Source organism: Haliotis asinina, chromosome 1 (assembly GCF_037392515.1).
Source record: "Haliotis asinina isolate JCU_RB_2024 chromosome 1, JCU_Hal_asi_v2, whole genome shotgun sequence".
Classification (NCBI taxonomy): Eukaryota; Metazoa; Mollusca; class Gastropoda; order Lepetellida; family Haliotidae; genus Haliotis; species Haliotis asinina.
The window spans coordinates 18023443-18046854 of record NC_090280.1 but is presented as its reverse complement, the minus strand read 5'-3'; the positions used below and the strand labels follow the sequence as shown (position 1 = coordinate 18046854).

General features: G+C 40.9%; 2 protein-coding genes across 6 annotated transcripts in view; one reads left to right on the top strand and one right to left on the bottom strand.

The window, feature by feature from the left end:
- LOC137287739 (dual specificity tyrosine-phosphorylation-regulated kinase 1A-like) overlaps positions 1-6406 on the top strand; it is a 73981-nt gene extending 67575 nt beyond the window's left edge. For 3 of the 4 annotated variants that reach the window (XM_067820144.1, XM_067820131.1, XM_067820137.1), the window contains exon 9: positions 321-6406. In XM_067820144.1, coding sequence (XP_067676245.1) covers positions 321-1171 — 851 coding nt within the window. In that variant the 3' untranslated portion in view covers positions 1172-6406. The remainder of the gene's footprint in view (positions 1-320) is intronic. The other variant, XM_067820150.1, reaches the window with a different exon arrangement.
- A 2616-nt stretch (positions 6407-9022) lies between these two features.
- On the bottom strand, positions 9023-11765 carry LOC137294691 (uncharacterized). 2 transcript variants are annotated; one of them, XM_067825882.1, is made up of 2 exons: positions 11699-11765; positions 9023-11556 (listed from the first exon to the last, which is right to left on the bottom strand). In XM_067825882.1, exon 2 carries the CDS (start codon positions 11544-11546, stop codon positions 10239-10241), a length of 1308 nt encoding a protein of 435 aa, XP_067681983.1. In that variant the 5' UTR covers positions 11547-11556; positions 11699-11765; the 3' UTR covers positions 9023-10238. The 2 variants fall into 2 exon arrangements, with proteins under 2 accessions (XP_067681983.1, XP_067681904.1); XM_067825803.1 differs by lacking the exon at positions 11699-11765 and having other exon boundaries at positions 9023-11617.
- Between the last annotated feature and the right edge of the window lie 11647 nt (positions 11766-23412).

Sequence of the window (23412 nt, the reverse complement as noted above, 5' to 3'; positions counted from 1 at the left end):
TGATTTCTGGATAATGACCAAAATGTAAGATTAACATTTGAAGGCTAATAGCCCGTTTTAATTTTGGACACATTTCTGGATTGAAAAAATTAAGTCCAAAAGTAGTCTATTTTTATATGATTTATTTGGATCCGCTTTTTATTTATGTTAGTATTTTGGGGCCCAAATTATCATTTTCCAAAAACCTGTTTTGAATAATCTCATTCAGAGGTTACAGTGTTTACAAATGAAACTGTTTATCAGGAACTATTCTCATTGTTGTGCCGTCAGTTTGTTGTGTGTTCGACATCATAATCTAAAACATTGTGTCTCCTTTCCAGTGAGTTTGAGCCAGTCAAGTGGTCGGGCGCGGTCTGACCCCACCCATCAACACCACCCACATCTACACATGCAGTCATCCCACTCAGCAGCTCACCACCAGGTGGCGCACACTGGAGGGGGAGGAGGAGGCAGCGGCTACACTACTATGGATTGTGAGAGTCCTCACCACCGCCCGACCGTCGTCACGACGACTGCACACCACGCTGCACACCATCACCCACTTGCACAGCAGCCAAGCTGGACCAGTGCAGAGGTATCCCAACTCCACGGTCGCCATAGCAATGGGTCGCATTCACATTCCCACTCACATCAACGGCATCATCACCATTCACCTTCATCGTCGACATCAACCACGTCATTACATCAGTCTGGCCACTCAATCCTCAGCGGGACGACCGGAACGTCCCAGCAGAACCTAATGCTCGGAACACTCTACTCTGACCCAGAAAGAAGTAGCTTCAGTGCCCGCACGAATTTCGCCCCCAGCGGCGTGCCCCCACCGGAATTGTCTTCCGCTACAAACATTGCCGGTTCAGGTGAACTCGGCAATGTACACACACTTCATCATCATCCAAGCGGAAACAGCCTAGAAGCCACCCAGCTTGGCTCTGTAAACATGCAGCTGGCCGGGTACCCATCATCCCCAGGACAGTATGGACAGTTCGGTCAACAAGCAGGATGGCCTCCCTCAGCCTTCCCATATGCTTTAACATCCACAGCTGCTCCAACATCACTGACCAGTCATGACCCAACAGGTCAGCACAATCGGACTGGAGGTGCCGGGGAGAGGGGGGAAGAGTCACCTATGGTTGGGGTGTGCGTTCAACAGAGCCCTGTGGCTAGCCATTAACGGCGGGCTAGGAACTAGGTGTGTTTGTATAGTGTGCCATCTGTAGGAGTGGCGTTCACTCCTCTCTGGGATCGTGACTCACAGCGGGCTCCATGAGTGGTGGTGCAGGGATAGAGAATCTTGCTGTTGCAAAAACTCCTACATTGAGTGACAGGGCTCCCTTATGTCTTGGATTTATATACAGAGTGCTGTGGACTGATGCGATAAACCAGGACTGTGGACTGATGCAGTGAACAAGAGCTGTATAGGTCTTGATGGCAACACAGGAATTTCTAGAACAGTGCTGTTCTGGTTCTGATAACAAGGGAGTAAAAGACTCCCTGACAAGCTTGTGCCTCTGTGCCAATAGACAGATCAGGCTTGACAGGATATCCGACATGGACTCAACAGACAGATTAGGCTTGATTGGATATTTGACCACAGACACGAACAAACAGATCAGGCTTGACTGGATATCCAACCAATTACTCCATTAGACAAATCAGGCTTGACAGATATCAGACCACTGACTCCAGCAGACAGATCAGGCTTGATTGGATATCCGACCACGGACACAAACAAAAAGATCAGGCATGACTTGATATATAACTACTGACTCCATTAGACAAATCAGGCTGGACTGGATATCCAACCACTGACTCCAGCAGACAGATCAGGCTAGACTGGATATCCGACCGTGGGCTCAACAGACAGATTAGGCTGGATTGGATATCCGACCACGGACATGAACAAACAGATCAGGCTTAACTGGATATCCAACCGTGGGCTGTACAAAAGACAGATCAGGCTCAAATTGATATCCAACAATGGACTCCAACAGACAGGTCAGACTTGACTTGATATCCAACCATGGACTCCAACAGACAGATAACACTTAACTGGCTATCTGACCAGGAACTCCAACATCAGATCAAGCTTGACTGGATGTATGACCATAGACTCCAACAGACAGATCAGACTTGACTGGATATCCGACCACTGACTCCAGCAGATGGATCAGGCTTGACTGGATATCCAACCACTGACTCCAGCAGACAGATCAGGCTTGACTGGATATCCAACCACTGACTCCAGCAGACGGATCAGGCTTGTGCTAGCCTTGAACAAGAAAGAGATCCTGTGACACTGTTAGAAAACCCCTTACATTACCAACAAGCACCAAGACGGGCAATACTGACATTTAGTGTGCCCATATGCAACAAACGTGTCAGCCAAAATTTTGTAGAATTGTTTCCGCAGATCAGCATCAGGCTTTCCAAGTGTGGTGTTATCCAGTGGTGAATCCCTACGACAAGACATTCACCACAGTCGGAGAAAGGCTATGAATGAAAACAAACGTTTTCCCGACATGCAGAAACATGTCGGACCAATGCCAAATCAACTGATTCATTTATAAACTGGACACACTTTCATTGTATATATTCTTGTGTGGGCAGGATAATGACTGCTAAAGCTCTACCCACATACTTACCCTTCAGATTGCGACTTGTCCCGAACAGCGTAAATAAGCTAGTCACCACTGGGTTCGGTTCCTCCAATATAATTGTATATAGTGTATATAAGAAACGGGGCAACCTATCTTCCAAGGAAGACAAAGGCTCTTGACAGCAAGTGTGGGTTTGAAGAATGCCAGTCGGTCTCAGATGCCCGATCTTGAAAGACCAGCATTCGACTGCTTGTATATAATGCTTGATACAAACAGAATGTGTAAATTGGTTCTGAAGTATGCTATTATGTGACTATTTATTATTTAAGATTGAAAGGTTGGGCCCAAGTAGGTGCCAGACAAACAATATATTGCTGTAGGCAGACATCACTGTGATGATCTGCGCTCCCATGAAGCAGTCAGTTCCAAGCTTGATGTGAAATCTTTCTAACTTATCCATCTGTCTCTGTTGTCAAGGATTCGTCTGAGTTTGCCATGATTCTGTTTTTCCCAGAAAGTTTTTAATAATCCAATTTGTGATTTTGAAATCCCAAAATCAGAGATCATTCCTTGCCTTTTGAGAATAAATCTTAAAATTCACCTTAATATCTCATTTTCTGTAAATGTAAAGAATGTGATGCATCTGTGAAGTACGAGTTCAGACACTTCTGTCCCACTTCAAGGCTATGAAACGGGATATATCTTTGCAACAGTCAGCATCATAGTTCAACCTGGCATAACATTTTTATAGCATTCACTAAATATGAACATAAAATATTTCATTAATCAGTTGTTTCTTGCAATAATTGTTTCTTGCAACATTAGTTGTCTGTCTTAAGTTATATCATACTGGTCATTGATTGCAAGCTTGGAGCTGAATATTTCGGGTGATGCGGAGATTAAAGATGTCTACCTAGTACTTGTACATAGTCTCCCAATGTCGTAGCTAGGAACGTAGCCTCATACACAGCCACTCTGCAGCAGGTCAAGGTCATGCAACATCGTTGACAGAGAAACATGACCATCAGCACGCATACTTGCATAAACATTGTCGCGTTACGCCAAGACCAGGGGCGGACGCCATCACAAGCTTGGACAGGATGAATACATCCATACATGTTACTCTATCCATTTGTTCTACTGTGTATTTGGTACTTTTTTTATATTTGTGAAGATGAAAGTATGATGTTAAAAGAGAAATGGAGCAAATATGAATTTCAAAATTAAGACCATCCCTGAGTTTGATCAAGATGTACTCCCAAGGAAGGAAACTGTTCATTTGGAGTTGTTTCCCTTGATTGCTGCCCTTTCTGTTAAGGCTCTGTAAGCCTTGCTCTGATAGTCATTGATGGTTCAGTGAAAGAGTTTTGTAACTTGTTGAAGTGTGTTTTAAATAAATTACAGGGTATGTTAATGTCAGGTATTTGCATCAAGGAGAAACAACATCAAATTATTATCAAGATGGCCATAGCCAGAACATCATCATAACTCTCAAACATAAATACAACTCTCAAGAGTCATTAAACTGCACAGCTATCAAGTTTACCAGTGTCTTTGCTCAGTCCGAGACTTGTATGGATTGTACCACACCTGGCACGTCATGTGACCTAGTTGCTGCTACATGTAGCTTCACCTTCGCCCCCAATCTGTCCTTGACCTGTGACCACAATCTGTCCTTGACCTGTGACCCCAATCTGTCCTTTCTCACACCAATTGGGGGGAGCGACTTTAAAATTTGATGACAGAATTTTTTCTCTCGAATGGGGCTTGGCTAGGGTGACCTGTTAGGTTGTGTCAAGTGGACTACCCCAAGGCATATAATCTGATGAAATCGAAATTTGACCATTTGTGATCGTATTTTCTCACATGCCTTGGTTGTTTGGTCTGCCACATAATGAAAATGCGCTCATACATTTGGACAAAAAGGTCTTGTTTTATGTTCATTTTTAACAGAAACATACAATAAAGCATTCAAGAATTATTTTCAGTTAAAATTACTTAATTTGGCATGTAAGTTATATTCTTTTGTCATTCTAATATGATCAGTTTACTATTTTGTAAGCGTGGAATTGTGAATGGTTTACATTTTAGTCCCAAGTAATGCAATTCTTTGTACTCCTAGTGTATGGTAGACTCCTATCTATGGCATATTTCTTTCCTTCCCACAGCCACAGTAGCAAAGAATACTGACGTGTTCAATGTTTTCTTGTTGCCATGGTAATTGTTAACCTCAGACTTAAAATGACGATAAAGTTAGAGGAGAATATCCTTGGATAAAACACACCATAAATTGGAGTCTTGCATATACAAAGGGCATATATCTGTCTCTCCAGTTTCTTAATGAAAGCTATGTCTTTGCAATGTCTTAAAATTTCCAGATTTACGGAGTCCGAGGTCTTTCCTAGAGCATGTGTGTCTTACTCAAGAATATCTACTCCACCTGTTTCAGTTTGATGTAGATTTTGATAAAAGTGTCATAGAATCAAAGCAACAGACTGGCTGATACATCAAGTTAGATTTATGTTCCAAATATGACACCTCAGTAATATGTCCTGATATTCAGGTCTTATTTTGGGCTCATGTCTTTCAAGTGAAAGAAAATTTCATTAAAGTATGCATATAGCCATACGTCCAAAATATAATTCCACAATTCTGTCAATTTATGTTTTGTTTACTGAAGCCCTTTTGACAAAGGTAAAGAGTTTAGTCTTGTAAATGGCAGTGCAATGTTGAAATTATTAAAGTAACTTTGAATATCTGTTAAAGTATGTCATATCCAAATATGCCAAGTGCTATATGGAAAAAACAGCCAAAGGAAACTGGCATTTATATTTTCAGGAAGTCAATAATCAGATTTCAATGTATGTATGTACTTGAATGTACTAGGTGGAATACACCTAGTCATGTAATATCAGTCATATCACCCATATAGGCAGATGTTAAGGCAAACTATTTGAAAATTATTTGTCTCCGCCTAATATTGAGCAGCCACTTTAAGTCGATGGGGACATGTTTAATGAGGTTTTGACAATTTCCATTAGGAAGGTTATATTTTGAGTCATTCTCAGTAAATTACCAGAGATAAAAAAAAAAATTGTACAGGTTAAAGTGATGATGGTTGTACGCTGCCACCATGTCACAATTACCTTTAAAATTTGAGATATAACTTCATGTGTATATTCTCTTCACACTGGATTACATGTACATTTTAAATTGGCTTTCTTTTGGGAGTAGGGGGTTCATTGAAATGGCAGCATCTTGTTTCAAGAATCTTGAGTAATGTGGAATGAATTTGACATCATTCCAAACAAGCTGTTAATTAGTGAAAAGAAATTTGACCAAGTACACATTTAGAAGAAGGTTTTTAGTTGACAACTAATTATGTTGAGAAACTAAAATTGTGATTTAGAAATAATAAGGGGAAACATGAACTACTGGGTATTCTAATTCTGACTCTTTACTTTCTGGGTTTTAATCATTTTACAATAGACGTTGTTTGAATTTTTATCTTGTTCAACACTTTTAGACACAGATGATCTGAATGGTTAGCCTTCTTTTATGAATCATTATGTTTATAACGTAACTTTTAACTCACTCACTCACTGTACATTTTAATAGCCATCATTTTAAGATATAAATTTTATATTTACTGAGTTCATTGCCTTATGCCAGGCCCCGCCATCTTACCTGAAGCATCTGTCTGCGAGGTTATCTCCCTTTGACCATGGGTTACCTCCCATAGACCATGGTTTCCTATCCTGAGTCTGTAGTGTCACCTGTCTGGCAGTAAACAAGCTACATCGCTTGCAGTTTGCCTCTGTTGTTGTTTTTTATATAGTGTTTGTTTATCGGTTTACGGGTGCGGTGGGTAGCCTACCTATGAAAGCGTTCGCTCGTCACGCCGATGATCCGGATTCCATTTCTCAAAATTTGCGCAATGTGTGAAGCCCGTTTCTGATTTTCCAACGTCGTGATATTGCTAGGATGTTGCTAAATGAAGCGTTAAACTTACTCACTCACTTCTTTGGATCTACTGGATGCAGGGGCGATAGGGTTGCCCAGTAGGTAAAGTATTCGCTCGTCACGCTGAAGACCCAAGTTCGAGTCCCCACAGGGGTACATTGCGTGACGCCGATTCCTGGTGTTTACCGAGGTGACATTGCTTGAATATTCCTAAAAGCGGCTTAAAACCCAACTAAACCTACTATTTGTTTCCGGCTACTCACAGTAATTGTCAAGAAGTACTACCGCGGTCTGTAAATGAACGAGCCTGGGCCAGATAATTCAGTGATTGACGTCATTAGTTAGCATCGGTCGACACGATGCCATATATCAGCCACGTCAGTCAGTCTGGCACGGGTTACTGAGGAGCAGATAGTCCATTAAAGGAAACACTGAAAAATTACACATCTAATACAAGTACATGTTGTGGGGTAAAGTAGTGTAGTCATGTGTTCGAGGCGTTGGCTCGTCACGCCGAACACCAAAGTTGGATTCCCCACATCGGTACAATGTGTGGATCCCATTTCTGGTGTCCCCACCGTTAAAATGCCCTAATATTGGCAAAAGCAGCGTAAAAGAAAACTCGCGCTGTGCTCTTCGTCTCGCTCACTCTAATACTTGTATAATTGAAAAATTATACACCTACACGCATTAAAGGCCTAACCAGTGACGGAGAGAGGCGAATGTATTAATGATGACCGCAGCTTGAAGCTTGAGCATTGCTGTGGGCGAATATAAATAACAATGCGTGAGGTTTTGTGTGATGAACAAGCAGTTTTGACTGAAAAGATTACCCAGTGCTCTAAAGCGGAGTGATGGGGTAGTTTAGAGGTTAAAGCGTTCGCTTGTAACGCCAGACACGGGTTCGATTTCTCACATTGGTACAATGTGTAAAGCCCATTACTCGTTTTCCCCGCCGTGATATTACTGGACTGTTGCTGAAGACTGTGGGAAAATCGTTCTCTCATGCACATATCAGTTTCTCGATGTGTCTTGTCCAGATTTGAGTATTCAAAAACCGCTGTCAGATATCTGGAATATTGGTGAGCACAGCGTCAAAGTCATTAACAAACTGCCAGAGGTCACATCACCATTCACTGCCATGTCTTGGCGACGATACTAATCCACCATCGGTGGTACATGAGTATAGCAAAAGAAGAATCTAAATGAATTTAAATACGTTTCTGAGGGTAGATGTATTATTTGAACAGGGTTGACAAACTCGGACGGGGAAAATAAGGTGTTTTACTATATCGGCCAAATAATTACATTTATAGAAGTAGTGATGCCCATCTCCAATCAAATGTGAATCACGAAAGTCAAAACAGCTGGTGAGGTTGTCAACAGACACTATAGGACTGACTAAAAAGATCGATCAGAATTTTATGTATTCCCCATCTGAAAATAGCGTCATCGACATCATCAAATACAAACTTTTGTAACAGGATAACGTAATTAATTTACTCACACAATACACAAAGTTAGGCTTTTGTTCTTGATATACTTCTCGATTATGTTAAGGACGTTTTGTTGGTAACCCATGCATCAACAAAGATACTTCGCCGATCGATAATCGATCGGTATTTAAGTAACGATTATCGACCTATATGATCTCTATCAATAGCCAGCCCAGGGGTTGTTAAAAGGGCTTTGCCTTTGTTGTTGAATCCTTGAAATCTTTTGGTGACTACCGTAGCGAAATGAATGGGCGGGTATTTTTCGGATTGGTTCTAACATCAGCTGGAGGAACCAAGTGTTATCATTTTGGATAATGCCTGTTACCATAACCTGCGTGTCCCTGGTACCATCACACCCACCATGAGCTATCCAAAGGCTCAGTTGCAGGTGTTTCTCACTTCCTGTAACGTACCTTACAGGCAATCAGAAACAAAGCCCCAGCTCATGGAAAAATTCCGCAAACACAAAAAGCCAATCTAGTACATCACTGACGAACTAGCTGCTAAAAAGGCGTACACTCAATCCCATCGAGCTAATCTGCGTAACCGTAACAAATTATTGCTAGCAATAATATAACATTCAATCTTTTACACGCTTAAGAGCTTGTGCTTTGCTTCTTTTGCGAGAACCCAGCTTTTGTAATTGCGCTAGAGTCCTTGACGAGCAGTGATATTGACGTTTGATACTGCCCGTGCGTTATATGAACGCTGTCGCCCTTCCTGCCTACCGGGAGCATGTTCAGAATCGCAACCTTTCGATCCTGAACGCCACTTTATGTGACCTACAAAAAGACTCGTACGCCATCATTGCCAGGAATCGTTGGAAACCAATCAAACTTCGCGTGGAAAAACGCATTTCGAAACATGAAAATGGCGGAACCGTTGAACTTTGAAACTTTGCTGAACTATGCTCAAGCTAAACATAAGCCTTAAGCTAAAGGATCAACAACTTTCAACACTGAAACATATCTACAAAGACTATTTATTTTCATTTCCATGTTCGTTTGCGCTTAGACAGGGCCCAGTCGTAAACATGGGGTACGAGACGCCATCCGACTTGCCAGTATGACACGTGTACTTACAAATGTGCCCGGACGAGCTCCCGCGCTCGCCCGCGAACCTGACCGCTGCCTCGCTAAGCGAACAAAGATGGTGACCATGTTCAATGAAAAAAAATCACGTCATCATCATTAGTTAGCGTCCACTTGACGAAGCAGCAAGGAATAGCCGAGACACGTTGTGTAAAAAAGAAAGAAAGAACATGTTGACATCCATAACATATTGTCTTATACATGGTCAATGTCTTTCGTCCCCACTCGATCGAAACTTTCTGTATAATATTCGATATTTCCTGACTACGAGTGAGCGATATTTCAAAACACAGGTGATTCAGGGTTCCCCTTGACGCGTATATGACTCAGTGTAAAGTCAAAATACGCTTAAAAACAAACACTGCGTAGCTTCTGATGCAATAAATCACTATCAAAACCACATACAATGCTATAGGTAACATTAATGTAACTAAACTGATTTCTGATTTCAAACTTATTAGAAACTACACACGATTATTATGAAGAATTCAGACTTAGAGACATATAGCTGAAAAAGAAAGAAATCAACAGTTGAAAATCTATTATCTTTGTCAATTGTTTGACCCCCAAATTTGCATTTTCTCTCTCCGCAAAACAATCTGGAGATAAGATTAGATAATGCTTTATTATGCTTTGCTTTGCATTTAAGACACATGCACTGCATACACACACATAAAACCACCAAAACGCCCATACATGTGTCAAATATCAATAAAAACAGTTAGCAACAACAACAACGCCAAAAATATGAAGTGTCAGTGATAAATAAATAAGCTATATAGTGCCGACATTAAAATGTTTGCTGAGGAACATTGGCACGAAAAGTATATTAATATAACAGCTTGTAACAGTACAATAATTCATTTAAAACGCCGACCCCCCAAATACAAGTGTCTAGGGGGAACCCTGTGATTGTGGCTCAACAAAATAATGATCGTCGGTCATTCTGGGCCGTGTGATTGGTTCGCGACCACGACTTGCTTCCTCGAATGCTCTGGTAAACTCGATCCACCTAGCGCTAGTATCATCTTGCGACTGTTTTGGAAAGCTGTAAAAGGGGCGCTATTGGTGAAATGTGTTTTGTACCAAGTCTAATAGACAGCAGGTTGTAGACGCCCAGGCAGGTCTATCTTCTCGCCAAATCTCGGGAAGCCATAGCGTTCTAGAACAATATCACCGTCGGCCAAGTCTCGCGGGGTCAGGGGGAAACGTGGTCCTGTTGACTTCCGGCTGATCGACGAGCCTCGTTGTGAGTCTACTTCAAATGCAACCAGGGCTTTAGTGACATGTTTTTCAGGTATGTCTAATTTCTGGAACAAGGCTATAACCATTCCTTCCTTCTCCTTTACAAGCTCTTCGTACTGGACGGCAAATATCGGGATCCCACTATCTCTAAACTCCTTGTATCGCGTCATGAGAGCTGACGACATTATCATCGCGTGACCTACCATGCACAAATTAACTGCTATATCCTCAAGATCGTGGTCGTAGCGATCCACCCGTGCATACATCTTGTACAGATTCCTTCGAAGTCCTGGAAAGAATCTCGCGAGTAAATCAGAATCCATCATAACTTTTGTTAACTTTGCGAGGAATTCCGACTGTGCAAACCCCTTGCCAGAGACGGCGTATGGCAAACTGTCTCTGTACAGAAACAGGTGCTTGATTTCAGGAAACATCTCATATATGACCTTGACCTCTGCGAATGTGAATGAAGCGACCTTCATAATAATTCTTTGAGCTCCTGGCAGCTTCTTACACTGCAGCCTTATCGCACTCCGCAGCAGCTTTACAACTTCCTCTTCCGGTGTGGTTTCAAGTTTACTTAACATTGTGACAGATATTAAGGCCTCTGGTTCTCCGAGGGTTATTGTTCCGGGGACTTTCTCAAACACCTGGCTCAGAAGAGTAGAGCCACAGCGTCCAATGCTTGACAGCCATATGACAGGTACGTGAGGGTCGCCCGTCTCGTCCGCCAGACGGTGGAAGGCTTCCATAGGAATGATGTATAGCTTCTCAGCATTGAGAGCCTGGGCCCACTTCATGAAAGGATGTGTGTCGGAGCTGTAGATATCAACATCTTTGTCCGTCTTTAAAAATATAGCCTCTGTTAAAGTGATGTTATACAGAGATACTGATGGATCCAAGAGGATTCGAGGATGGTCAAACCTTTCGTGTGTAGTCCAGAATTCATTTGTATTTGAAGGCGTCATGTGAGACACTTTCCTTTTCCAAAGCACATGTTGCACGTGGACGGCACGTTCATAGCACGTGCTGGTAGCTTCACGTTCAGACTGTACCCCAGTAATTCTCCAAATAAAGCCCTGAAGAACTTTGTATATAGGTGTCAAAATCAGGAATATGCTGGAAACGAAGTTTGATGACAGCTCAGGGAACATCTTCTGGTTTCTGGGGAAGACAAAAATAAGTCAATTGTTATATCCATCCTGTACTCACGAAAAAGCGAAGTTTACATGGAAGTCAAATACCCGTCTCCTTAATAATAATAGATTATATAAAAGATCTGAATTATCCCACAATCCGTTTGTACCAAGTGCTTGAAGATTTTGCTCGTCACGTCGATGACTCCGGTTCGATTCCCCGTATGTGTGAAGCACATTTCAATTGTCTCCCCTCGTGATATTGTGAAAAGCTAACGGCTGCGTTGCTTATTCGCGTCATTCTCCTTGAATCAGCCTAGAGTGTGTGGTTTTCAAAAGTGGAATAAAACCTTTATAGCCTTGCCTGTTTCAAACTATACACTGATATAAAAGACGTTAAAGGTCACATGCAACGTAAAACACAACTTTGCAGATTCTGGTACCTTTTGGTATGCAATTACCGAAACAAATCATAAAATATGCCAATTCAATCTATAAAGTTGGAGAAAAACGCGATGAAAAAAAAGCCCGCGAAATCGGAGTTCAAACGTTTCACTAAATTCCCCCCAGCGCTGGGGGGGAAACTGGTTTCAACAGCTGTGCTGCGCTGCGTCCATAAAGCATGCGCAGTGAATAGATTCGCGGAGCTTGAAACAGTATGCATACTGAGGTCGTGAGCAGTAGTCTAATCTTGGTTGTGTACACAAACAAGTAAATAATCTACTCGTTACGTAAAAAAAAACATGTTGATTGTGGTGAGCAGTCTCTGTCACAGAGAAAGCTCAGTGTCTGGTTTATTCACACCTATATGTCTGCCTGACTGTCTGCTAAAGACAACATGCAATACACAGCTTCAATCATTGACAACGTGCGATTTGAACTTAACACCTATCAGACTATACGACATAAAGAAAATAAGCTGATTTATGACTCGTGCACCCGAGTCCCGTGTCTGCCACATTATGTAATTAGGCACGTGTGATACACATGACATGTTTTTTATGTCTGTGGGTTGCAAACAAACTACATCCATTTTTTTCGGATGACTGGATCTGACGGAAACTGGTGCAAACTCTTGTCAGTTTCAAGTCCTGCTTTGTACTTGGACGAATGACAGATTCCAGCCGCGCAGTAGTTTACTATCTCTACTGACATGATTTTTTTTATTGGATCAAGCGCAAATTCAGAGAATATGTATTTTCCAAACCCAACATCTCTATATACATTCTTCATGGATAACAACTTCTTTTAGTGTATACGATTTTGTTTGACAACAGTATATGAATCCATACTGAAACGACGGATCAAGTACACTAAAAGAAGTTGTTATCCATAAAGAATTTTACTTTCTGGTGACTGGCTATACTTCTAAAATGCCCATCACACAGATCATCTTTCTGTACACACAATGAAACCTAGCATATCAGCAAATGAAACAGCCAATCGGAAGCCGTCGTTTCACTTGAGTGCATATCCACCCGCTATGACTTGGTTCGGTCTCCCGAGGGCTTCGTTTCGGGGGAAGTAAGCCCAAGTACACAATATTGCACTTTTGAATCGCGATTGTACGCTTATAATTGTGTTTATTTGTTTTTTAAAAAGCAGCAGTGTATATTATATGTCATGAATATGTGATAAATGTGTTTTAATTATGTTTGATTTTTTGGTTGCATGTGACCTTTAACTATGCGGATAACCCAGGGGGAATAACAAGGGCTAATGTGTACTTGGCGTAGTGTCTTGCGATAATAACACATTTTCATAATGACTAAAACGACCTAAACCTATGAACATCCGGGCTACAAGTGGCCTTCAGCAACGCGTGCTTGTCGCAAGAGTTCGCTGACTCAGCTGAAATGTGTCATCGTATCACTGGATGTTTGGTCCAGACTACCCCGCAGCCCCCGTTATCTTGCGCTCTGTTTGTTGCCAGTCAGGCAGGTGCAATCGAGCAAAATGTCTTCTGTCTGTGCAAAGCCTGAGAGAAACTACAGTCTAGTCGTTTCAAGACCACCAAACGATGAGATTTCCCTTCTGCCCATCCCTGTCTATTAAAAAGCTGAAAGAAAAATCTACGCCTTCCTCATCTCTTGGAGCTCCTTTCCATTTTACAAAAATTGTTTCTCTCAAACTACGCATTTTCAGGGACCGGGCGTAAGTCTGTATAACCGCTAATGCGTGTTGTTAACCCGGTCCCTCGTCCGACTGGTGGACTTAAAGTTTACTCAAATACATGACACGGTTTAGTTCACTCACCAGCTTTGACGAAGCACTGACCGCAGCTTACAGATGAATATACAGCGATTCAAGTTACTGTTCCTGTATTGCAGAGGAGTCAGGTGTTCAGAGGTCACTGTCCCAACATAAATCGAGTATTCATGCCTCACACTGGTGTTTTCACCACCTTATGTACAGGAAAGTCACGTGTATCGCAGCTCTATGATATAAAGGTAGCGCTATTTTCGGGGCCTAAATTTTCGAAGCTTTCTTTTCTGAAAAAGATAATGCCCTGAAAAATAGCGTTACCGTTTTTGTGTCCAAAATAGATAGAATTTTTAGTGAAATTAGAATAAGAACAACGTCATCGGATTTGAAACATTTACTGTCACAACAAACGACGGAGGTCACTGAGACAATTTTTGCAAATGTGGACGTGTCATAGAACATCACAGGTGAGAATGATGACATTCGACCTTGACCTTTGTCCATAGTACCATCCGTCAAGCATTTTGCGCTCATTATCAAGTTAGAGTGGCCCGCACATTTCTGATAACGTGCGGGAGTTTTAATGATAACTACAATTAAGAAATACAGTTCGTTCTACCACCATGTATTGTGTAATAAAGCACACTTTCGCCCTGAACTATTATAGTTAATGCACGAGGACGCTCGCGTGGCGCTGTTTCACTTGTCACACCACAATAAGCCCATCACGATGCTTCGACAGCCCCGGCGCTTAAAGACGTACGTCAATCCGTGACTTAGCATCAGCCTCCTCTGTATGTTCCCTACCACAGCAACACGTCACTCACTCATGTGAACCCCAAACCTCCAACAGTGATTTACAAATACCACAGTTTTCATTAAAGACAGTCTTACAAGGTATCAACACGTCATATAATCAATACCTAGTCAGTTTTGTCACACATCTGAAAAAGACAATACATCAACGACTCTCATATGCAACGGCTCCCATGCCACAGTGATGTCAATATTGCAGACCAAAATAATATGGTTGGTCCTAATGCTATGGACATTACTGATGATAAAATTGGTGATGTTGATAAAAATATAAATATTGATACTGTTGACACTTATGATGATGACAAAATGAAACACATCAATAGAAATATAAACAAGGATGTTTCTGAACTTGATGACAAAATGAAACTAATCACAGGAACTGTAATTGTTCCTGAACTTGAAGACAACATGAAACATATCAACCGAAGGGTAAATAATGTTGTTTCTACAAATGCTGTAGACACCCATATGGACACAGCTGATCACAGTTTAATGTTCTAAACTTACACAATGACTCGAGAGCTTATGAGGTATGCCTAGATGAACATATTAGAAAACATAGGGTTTCTCTGAAAATATGTCCAGCGACAAAAATGAAAAAGTCACCGAAAGAATACTGGGATTCTCTCATAGATAGAAATCCGAAAGGCAACATTGCGATGTCTGATATCAAAACCTTTTTTGAATACTATAAGGATATAAATAAAAAATAAACTAGTGCAAACTTGAATTGAATTTCAAAGAAAATACCCATTCCTGTTTGTAATATGACTGTAGTATTCTTAATAAAGAGGCATTGAAGAAATTATTTCAACCAAAACTCAAACGAAATAAGGCAGCGGGTTTGGAGAACAAATGATTACATGATTGACACTATTGGCACCTTTGGCCCCTTCTTGGTTCCATTTTTCAATCTTGCTTTTTCAACAGGTACAATACCCGATTCTTGCTTGTTGGGGTTATAAAACCGATATATAAAAACAAGGGTGACCAGCTTAACTCAAGTTCATACAGACCTATACCTGTAATATGCTGTGTTGGAAAATTCTTTACCTCTATTCTAAACTCGCCCTTAACACCTTTCCTTGATCAATACAATATCCTTACTCCCGCTCAAGAAGATTTGAGAAAACATTTCACAACATCCGATAACACATTCCTTTTGCGGACAAATAAAAGTATAATGACATTACACAGGCAGAAGCTCTACTGTGCCTTCATAGACTTGGATACTGTCTGGCGAATCGGATTATGGACGAAGATGCAAAAGTCCAGTATACATGAAAGATTTCTTGAGGTCGTAAAATTATGTATCGTAACATTAAGTCAACAGTATGTGCACACAATAGTACATCCGACTGTTTCCCGTGTCAAAAAAGAGTACGGCAAGGAGAGAGCTTATCGCCACTTTTATTTTCAATCTTTCTTAACGATCTAGAGGATAGTCTATTTGAAAATGACTGTGATTGAGTTAAGTCAGAATTATCCAACGAAAATGAAATATAAATCTGGTTACAACTTTTTTTATACTCTACGCTGGTGACACTGTCGTATTTGGTCTTACTCCTAAAAGTCCTAAAGTCCTGCAAAAGTCTCTTGATTCCGTTTACGAATACTGCACTCCTTGGCAACTCAAATGTAAATGTATCAAAAACATAAAAAAAATAGTATTTGGTTCAGGCCCAGCTGCTAAATCGACAATGATATTCAAATTTGGAGAGGAAAAACTTAGTTTGGTCGACAGTGACGTCTATCTTGGTATAAAACTACACAGAAACAAAAGAAAACGTAAAACCTATACGTAATACGTAAAACCTATACGTAAAACCTATACCCGAAAACGCCACAAAGGCTATGTATAGCTTGCTGAAAAAAGCAAGAAATATTAACTTACCCTTAGATTGTTTACTATCGACATTTGATGTGATGATAACACCTGTTTAACCTATGGATCAGACGTGTGAGGAACTGAAAAACTCGACCGAATAGAGAATATCCATCTAAACTTTCTGAAACTTGCATGCGGGCTAAGAAAATCTACGCCACATTTCATAGTTTACGGCGAGCTAGGCAGACCTCCTGTATATATGAAAAATTACCGACGTATGTTATCCTTATGGCACAAACTAACATATACTGATAAAAGGTTACTGTCACCCATCGGATTTTCTATTCTGGACCAGACAATCCAGTGATTGGTAAGCAACATATGAAATCCTCGGGATACGACTTATTAACCAGGGTGTCGTTGTACTAAGCGATCTTAGCACTAAGATGACCATAACTCCAATACCTTCACACAGACTTAAGGTACTCTGGGCGCTAAGGTCGTTTTGAACAACAGCACCCAGACATGACCGCCCGATCTACTGAGCCACCCCACATGACTAACACAGACGTGGAGGACGTGTTCGAACCTTGAATATCCCCGGGCAAGTGACTGGCGTCATGAACATCAGGCTACACATTTGGGAAACAATGACATGCATATACCAAGTAAACGATCCTGTCCTGTATTGTCCGGGATCGAGTGGCCAGGCATGCAGGCTCATGCATGTCATCATTTCGCGTCGACTGTTGTCATGGAGGTCTTACATTGGATTGTGTGATCCAGACGCCATGTACTGAGTGCTGCGCACAGTGAACCTTACCTTCACAAGACGTTGTCAGTCAATATGTGACAATCGCCTGTTCGTGTTGATGGCTATAGAATAATGACGAAGATAAAATATTCATAAAACGCAGCCTTATCATGAAAATATCATACATTCATATGTAATTAAGTACACAGCTGCATACGATGAGCTTTGACAGAGAAGCGTATTAACATAATCCTTTCAAAAGACAATCGTCGGTTTTATATATACCATTACAAAAAGTAGGGGATATTCCATTTTGCGGGCATACCACTAGCCAGTGCCAATGTAGAGAGAAAAAGTAATATATATCTATGTAGATACAGATGAAACATTTCTAAGGGAATGGAATAGATTGGTTTTTTTATCGGTATACTGTACTAACGACATAGTATACAGCGTCAGATTCCTATGTAATTTAACTCTGATACAAACGTTATAGTAGACTGGACAAAGCAGTAAACATTTAAAGTAATGACAACATGTTCGATGTAACAAACTTCATCCATGTGCTCGATAGCATTTATCAAACGTGCGTTTACAGTATTACCACTAGTTGGTCATGTTCTCTTGTTTTCCTTTGATCTACCTCTGAATGTCTGAAACAAACATGTTTTATGTGACAGTTTTTCGTTTGTTCCATCTGTTCCATGATCCACTCTTGTTGGGGCGGTGGGGTAGCCGAAGACCCGGGTTCGATTCCCCACATGGGTACAATGTGTGAGGCCCATTTTCTTGTGTCCCCCGCCGTGATATCGCTGGAATAATGCTAAAAGCGGCGTAAAACCAAACTCACTCACTCACTCACTCACTCCACTCTTGTTATTACGAGGCAAGCGAATACCGACTTCTGTCCCCAGTCTGATTTCCTGGGCTTTTATTCTCGAAACGTTCGTAGCCCTAAGAATTCTTAACTTTGATCGTAGCCAATGTGTTAAGATTGGACTTAAGAAGTTCGTAGGGCTACGAACGTTTCGAGAATAGCCAGCCTGGTTCTGTTACCCATGCGTTAACCCAGCGCAGACACTGGCCCGGGCAACCACTGCCGAATGGCGGCCTTCACTGCAGAGGGACGTGCCATACACTTACCATTGGCAAATACATTTACCATAGAAGTTTTTCATTGCATTTTCATCGATACTATGGCAAAGTCTACGTCACCAGAGCAAAGGCCATCGTTGCTTTCAGTGTTGGAAAACGCTATTTAACCAGTTTCGAAACACGAAATTCATCGTTACACGGGCGATATGTAAACAATGTCACACACCCTATTTTCATCACCGACATGTGCTTTGATATTTTGTGTCAGCTCGCTATTACCTCGAGATCGTAGACATAAAACATAGATCTGAACGACCACACTGATCGAATATAGTTAGCATCTTCATTTGCCCAAATTTGATGACGTGTAATTCGTTGATTGTTCCCCATTTTCTCCTTTTAAGTGAGATGGGAACTGAACGCCCAGTAATAGGAACTAGGAAATGGTTTTTACCACATTATATAGTTAATAATAATAATTGGAGCTAACACTTTTGAAACGCATAAATGATTCATTCAACAATGTTTTTATAACAATGTATATGTTTCAAATGTGTAACAATGGTAGAAGAATATGGCTTATTTATTGTGTGCATTCATTTGTTATATATCATTTCAGTATAACATTGGGCTGTTCAGGGTGATGCAATGGCCATTGACCTTAAAAGGTTTAACAATAGTGATGGTATGGAAACATCTGGATGATGCTACGAGGAAGCTGATTACACATTCGAACATCATATGTAGCAGGGAATATACCCCATTCCCCAACTCATATATAGCTACAGGTTTGTGTATGATAAAAACATGGGCCCATCATGAAGTATTCATAATTGTGTGTGGTCTTAACTTTTACCTTGCTTTGTAGGAGCCCATTGATTAAGGAAAGTGAGCCTTGTTTAAAACACACTGATACACATCACTCAGGGATGGGGATCATGTTTGTTAAAGACATGTTTAGTAAGAAACAGTCAGCTGTATAACACGGTAGCTATATCTATGATTGGAGAGAGGTGGGGAATGGAGTACGTTCAGTTTTAAAACCTCTAGCTGTTAAAATCACAATAAACAGACAGTTTAATTCAGACAATTTTGGATTACATGACACACGCATGTCAGGGAAGGAATCTATTAAATTCCCTTCTCTGTTTAATATAAATATAGACTCAAGTTATATACAGCATCAAAGTTGTCAGATAAAAGATGTTGGCTGGTTTGCTGTTTAAAGATGCACTGGACTCTGTTCCAGCTATATGGCGGTTGTCTGTAAATAATCTAGTCTGGACCAGGCAGTCCATAGATGATGCACCATCAACAAAAACGCCCCATTCATCGAATCAAATCCTGTCAGCCAAAAGCCAGGACTTCACAAAAAGGAAACTGTTGGAAGCCATCGAAATCCGCCGCCACAAACCTATGATGAATAGAGACCAAGGATACTACATACCATCGGTCTATGAAGAACTGATCAAACCACTGACTATCTAAGCACTGTGTCTGTTGTTACTACTTAATCCCACTCGTCATTGGCTTCACCACTAGTGTTCTTTGTTTTAGTTCCCTACTGGCCTCTTCCAATTATGTACCACTCGTTTACTCTATCACATTCATATGAGTAAAGAAAGAAAGAAGAATTTTTGACTCACCAACTTCTAGAATGCCCATTGAAGAAGTAGTCCATAGATCAACATTCTATAAGCATTGATCCGATAAAACACTGTACATATAATTGGGACTGTACATATAATTGTTTGAGATACATGCAAACTTCTTGTGGCTGAGTAATGGTCAGATGAAAGCAATTCATGCATATGAAACTCATATTCTACAAGCGACCTTCCCCTTAATATATAATATTTACAGTCATACAGTGTATGGGGCAGTTGTGTATCTTCCAAAGCCACTGGAGAGACAGTTTGCATTCATCCAAATACAGTCGGATGCACCAATACTGTATAGCCCTTGCGGTGTGCACTATTTATAGAGGGGTTCTGCCACATTCTCCCCAAACCATAGCATTGTTTGCAGTATTAAGAAACCGTTTACAAATTCTTGCTGTACATCTTAAATTCGGTTGAAGCTGTCTAAACCGGCACTCACTGGGACTGAAGAAACAATCCTGTTTAAACAATGAGCCGGATTGTAGAGCTGGTGATAAAAGTAGTAGCCATGGACGGGACTGACTTTCTGTCAGAGCTGACAACTTGCCGGATTGGACATATGCCAGTGTAGTTCAGTATGAGGTCCCCTGTACTTCTGCACACTTACACACTAAAGGAAGAATCACAGCATTAAATGTCATAATTAATCTTGACATGGATAATTTTCAACTTTCTTTTGACATCTGTACAATGCTATAACATTCTTTTTACTGTGTGCACCATGAGTAATTAATGCTTTAGTCCAAATATGTTTAGGTGTAACATACTACCCAATATCTATATAAAGATACAATTTCTAGATACACTCCATAAAATTTGGATTTTTAGAAGTACAATCACAATGGTGAACTGATCAACAAGCACTGAGCAAATTACAGTGTACTCAAAATTCATACGCAAAATCATTGATGGTGAGTTAAATTACGCATGCATCCACTGATGTAAAGCTTAATACAGTAAAGCAAAAAGTCCGTAACAGCATTTAACCAAACGGGTTAACTAATATCTGACTGAATAACTGCTGATGTGATTTGCATCAGATGTATTCTAAGGACACCGGGGTTATTATGCCCAAAATAATCAATGTACAGCAAATGTGTACTCTGACGCTGGCTTCAGGCCATAGGTAAAACTCACCCTTAATTCAACAATTCACAAATATTGGAATGTTCATTTGTCTAAAACGTTCATCCCATATATGTATGCCAATGTATTAACATACTGATTATACCATGTATTTTTGTGTATTCAGTTTAGGAATGTAAAGTACCAAATTCATTGTTTTCAGCCGGTGTGTGTGTGTGTGTGTGTGTGTGTGTGTGTGTGTGTGTGTGTGTGTGTGTGTGTGTGTGTGTGTGTGTGTGTGTGTGTGTGTGTGTGTGTGTGTGTGTGTGTGTGTGTGTGTGTGTGTGTGTGTGTGTGTGTGTGTGTGGGGTGTGTGTGTGTGTGGGGTGTGTGTGTGTTTGTGTGTGTGTGGGGTGTGTGTGTGTGTTTTCATATATTGGTCAGTTAATTCAGCATGTTTATTATAATCATAAACATTTCTGGATGATATTTGTATATGTTACAGTCAATATCTACAATCAGGCAATGTGTACAATGATTGAATTAATCAGTCAATGTGTACATTGCCTAACGAGCTCAGTCATTGTGTACAATGCCTAAATTTTCAGAGATTGTGTACATTGCCTGATTAATTAGCCCAGTTATTGTACACATTGACTGATTGTTTAACAGGGACCATCCAGATGACGATGTTTATTCGTTAGAGCACTGTGGCTTCTCATGAAGGTTTATAGTTTGAGATTAGTTGAAGAGATGAGATTACCACAGGTTTCATTCGAAACGAAGTCTTCGGACGATTGCAACTTGGTAAAACTGTCAATCATTTCAATGTTCATGCTAGGACAATCTACCGACTACCGTGTGTCATGAGGTCGGCAACAGCATCAAAGACCGTCCACGCAGTGAGCGACCTTCAGTAACATCACAACGTCAAGACCGGCAGATTGTCCAATAGCAAGATCGCTTTCCCAGAACGACGGAAACAATACGCCAGATCACTGGGACTCGCAAGTGTCGAGACAGTGCGTCGACCTTCACTCGAACAAACCACTGCTGTCACAGACCATATCGTAGTCCTGTCCTCACTGCTCATCACCGCCCAAACCGACTTCAGTGGGCAACTCAGCATCGAAATGGGCGTTATCCCCAATGGAGAACTGTGCTTTTATCTCACGAAAGCCGATATTGTTTTGGAACCGTTGATAGAAGACTGAGGTTATGGTGGAGGCATGTCAACTGTTTTCCAATGAGTGTATTGTTGAAAGAGATTCATGGTCTATTCATGGTCATGGTGTGCGGCGCAATCGGCCTGAACCAGTTGGTTGACACCGTGGTGTTCCACAGTCTTGGTCCAGGATGAGGAAATGACAGCTGCTCTCTATATTGACCATGTCACATAACTCCATGTTGTACCCCATTTTAGACATTACAGAGATCACTTCTTCCAGCAAGACAACGCTCGTGCCCACACCGCCACAGCAACATTTGACTTCCTATGACAACATGGCAGCCAAACACTACAATAGTCTACACTCAGTTAGGATTTAAGTCCAATAGAACACCTTTGGGATGAGATTCAAAGAAGACTGAATGACTTCAACAAAGGCTGGCCATCATCAAACGGCTAATTCATTCAAAGTACAGATGATGCAACGCTTTCATTGATGTTCACGCAACCATACACAATGCTGAGGTTAGGGTATCGTAATGATACCATTTTTGGTGATTTTGTTTGTGTGTACTCTAAGTGTGAATCCCGGAAATGTCTTAATCATAATTGTCAAGTTTGAACTCAATCCTCCGTTCTTTTTGTTACTGAGGGTGAACAAGTGTGTGCTTCAAGACATCAGCATCTGTGCGACATTGCTTTTGTGGTTCAGAGTGTCGGGGTTGAAAACTAAACTTGGCCCCAGTCAAATAAACAAATCTTAGCTAAGCCCTTTTATATCATTTCCAATATCACATACATGATGGATTGACACGATATCTAATATTTAGAGGTCAGGGTCGAGGTCTGTTTTGGATGCGATCATAAATACTTATGCAAACAGTTTCCAGCAAATACAGTTTCAGTTGCAATGATCTTGGGGACTTATGTACCCATTTTGGCAAAGTTTAATGTACATCATACAGGAAACATTGTTATTCTTTAAAGAGTGACACCTAGATTTGTTCTTCCAACTCTGTCACGAATTGTCAGTACATGGCAGGAATAAATGCCCCAAAGAAATCCTAACAACAGCACACAGGTCAAGTTGCATGTTATTCATGAACATCTTAATAACACTGGCGACCAATCTGTGTCACTCTGCAAAACGTAAGTAGCCTGGCTTTTTTCTCTTTCATCTCTTCGTTTGGTCAGCCCATGCAAATGAAAATGGATGCAATACATAAAATGTCGTAATGGTTAACTTTCAAATGTTACTAACATGTGAATGCTAATAGTATCTCAATCAT

Excerpts from the sequence above, each read along its gene's own strand:
- LOC137294691 (XM_067825882.1), bottom strand. The coding sequence starts at position 11,546 with ATGTTCCCTGAGCTGTCATCAAACTTCGTTTCCAGCATATTCCTGATT.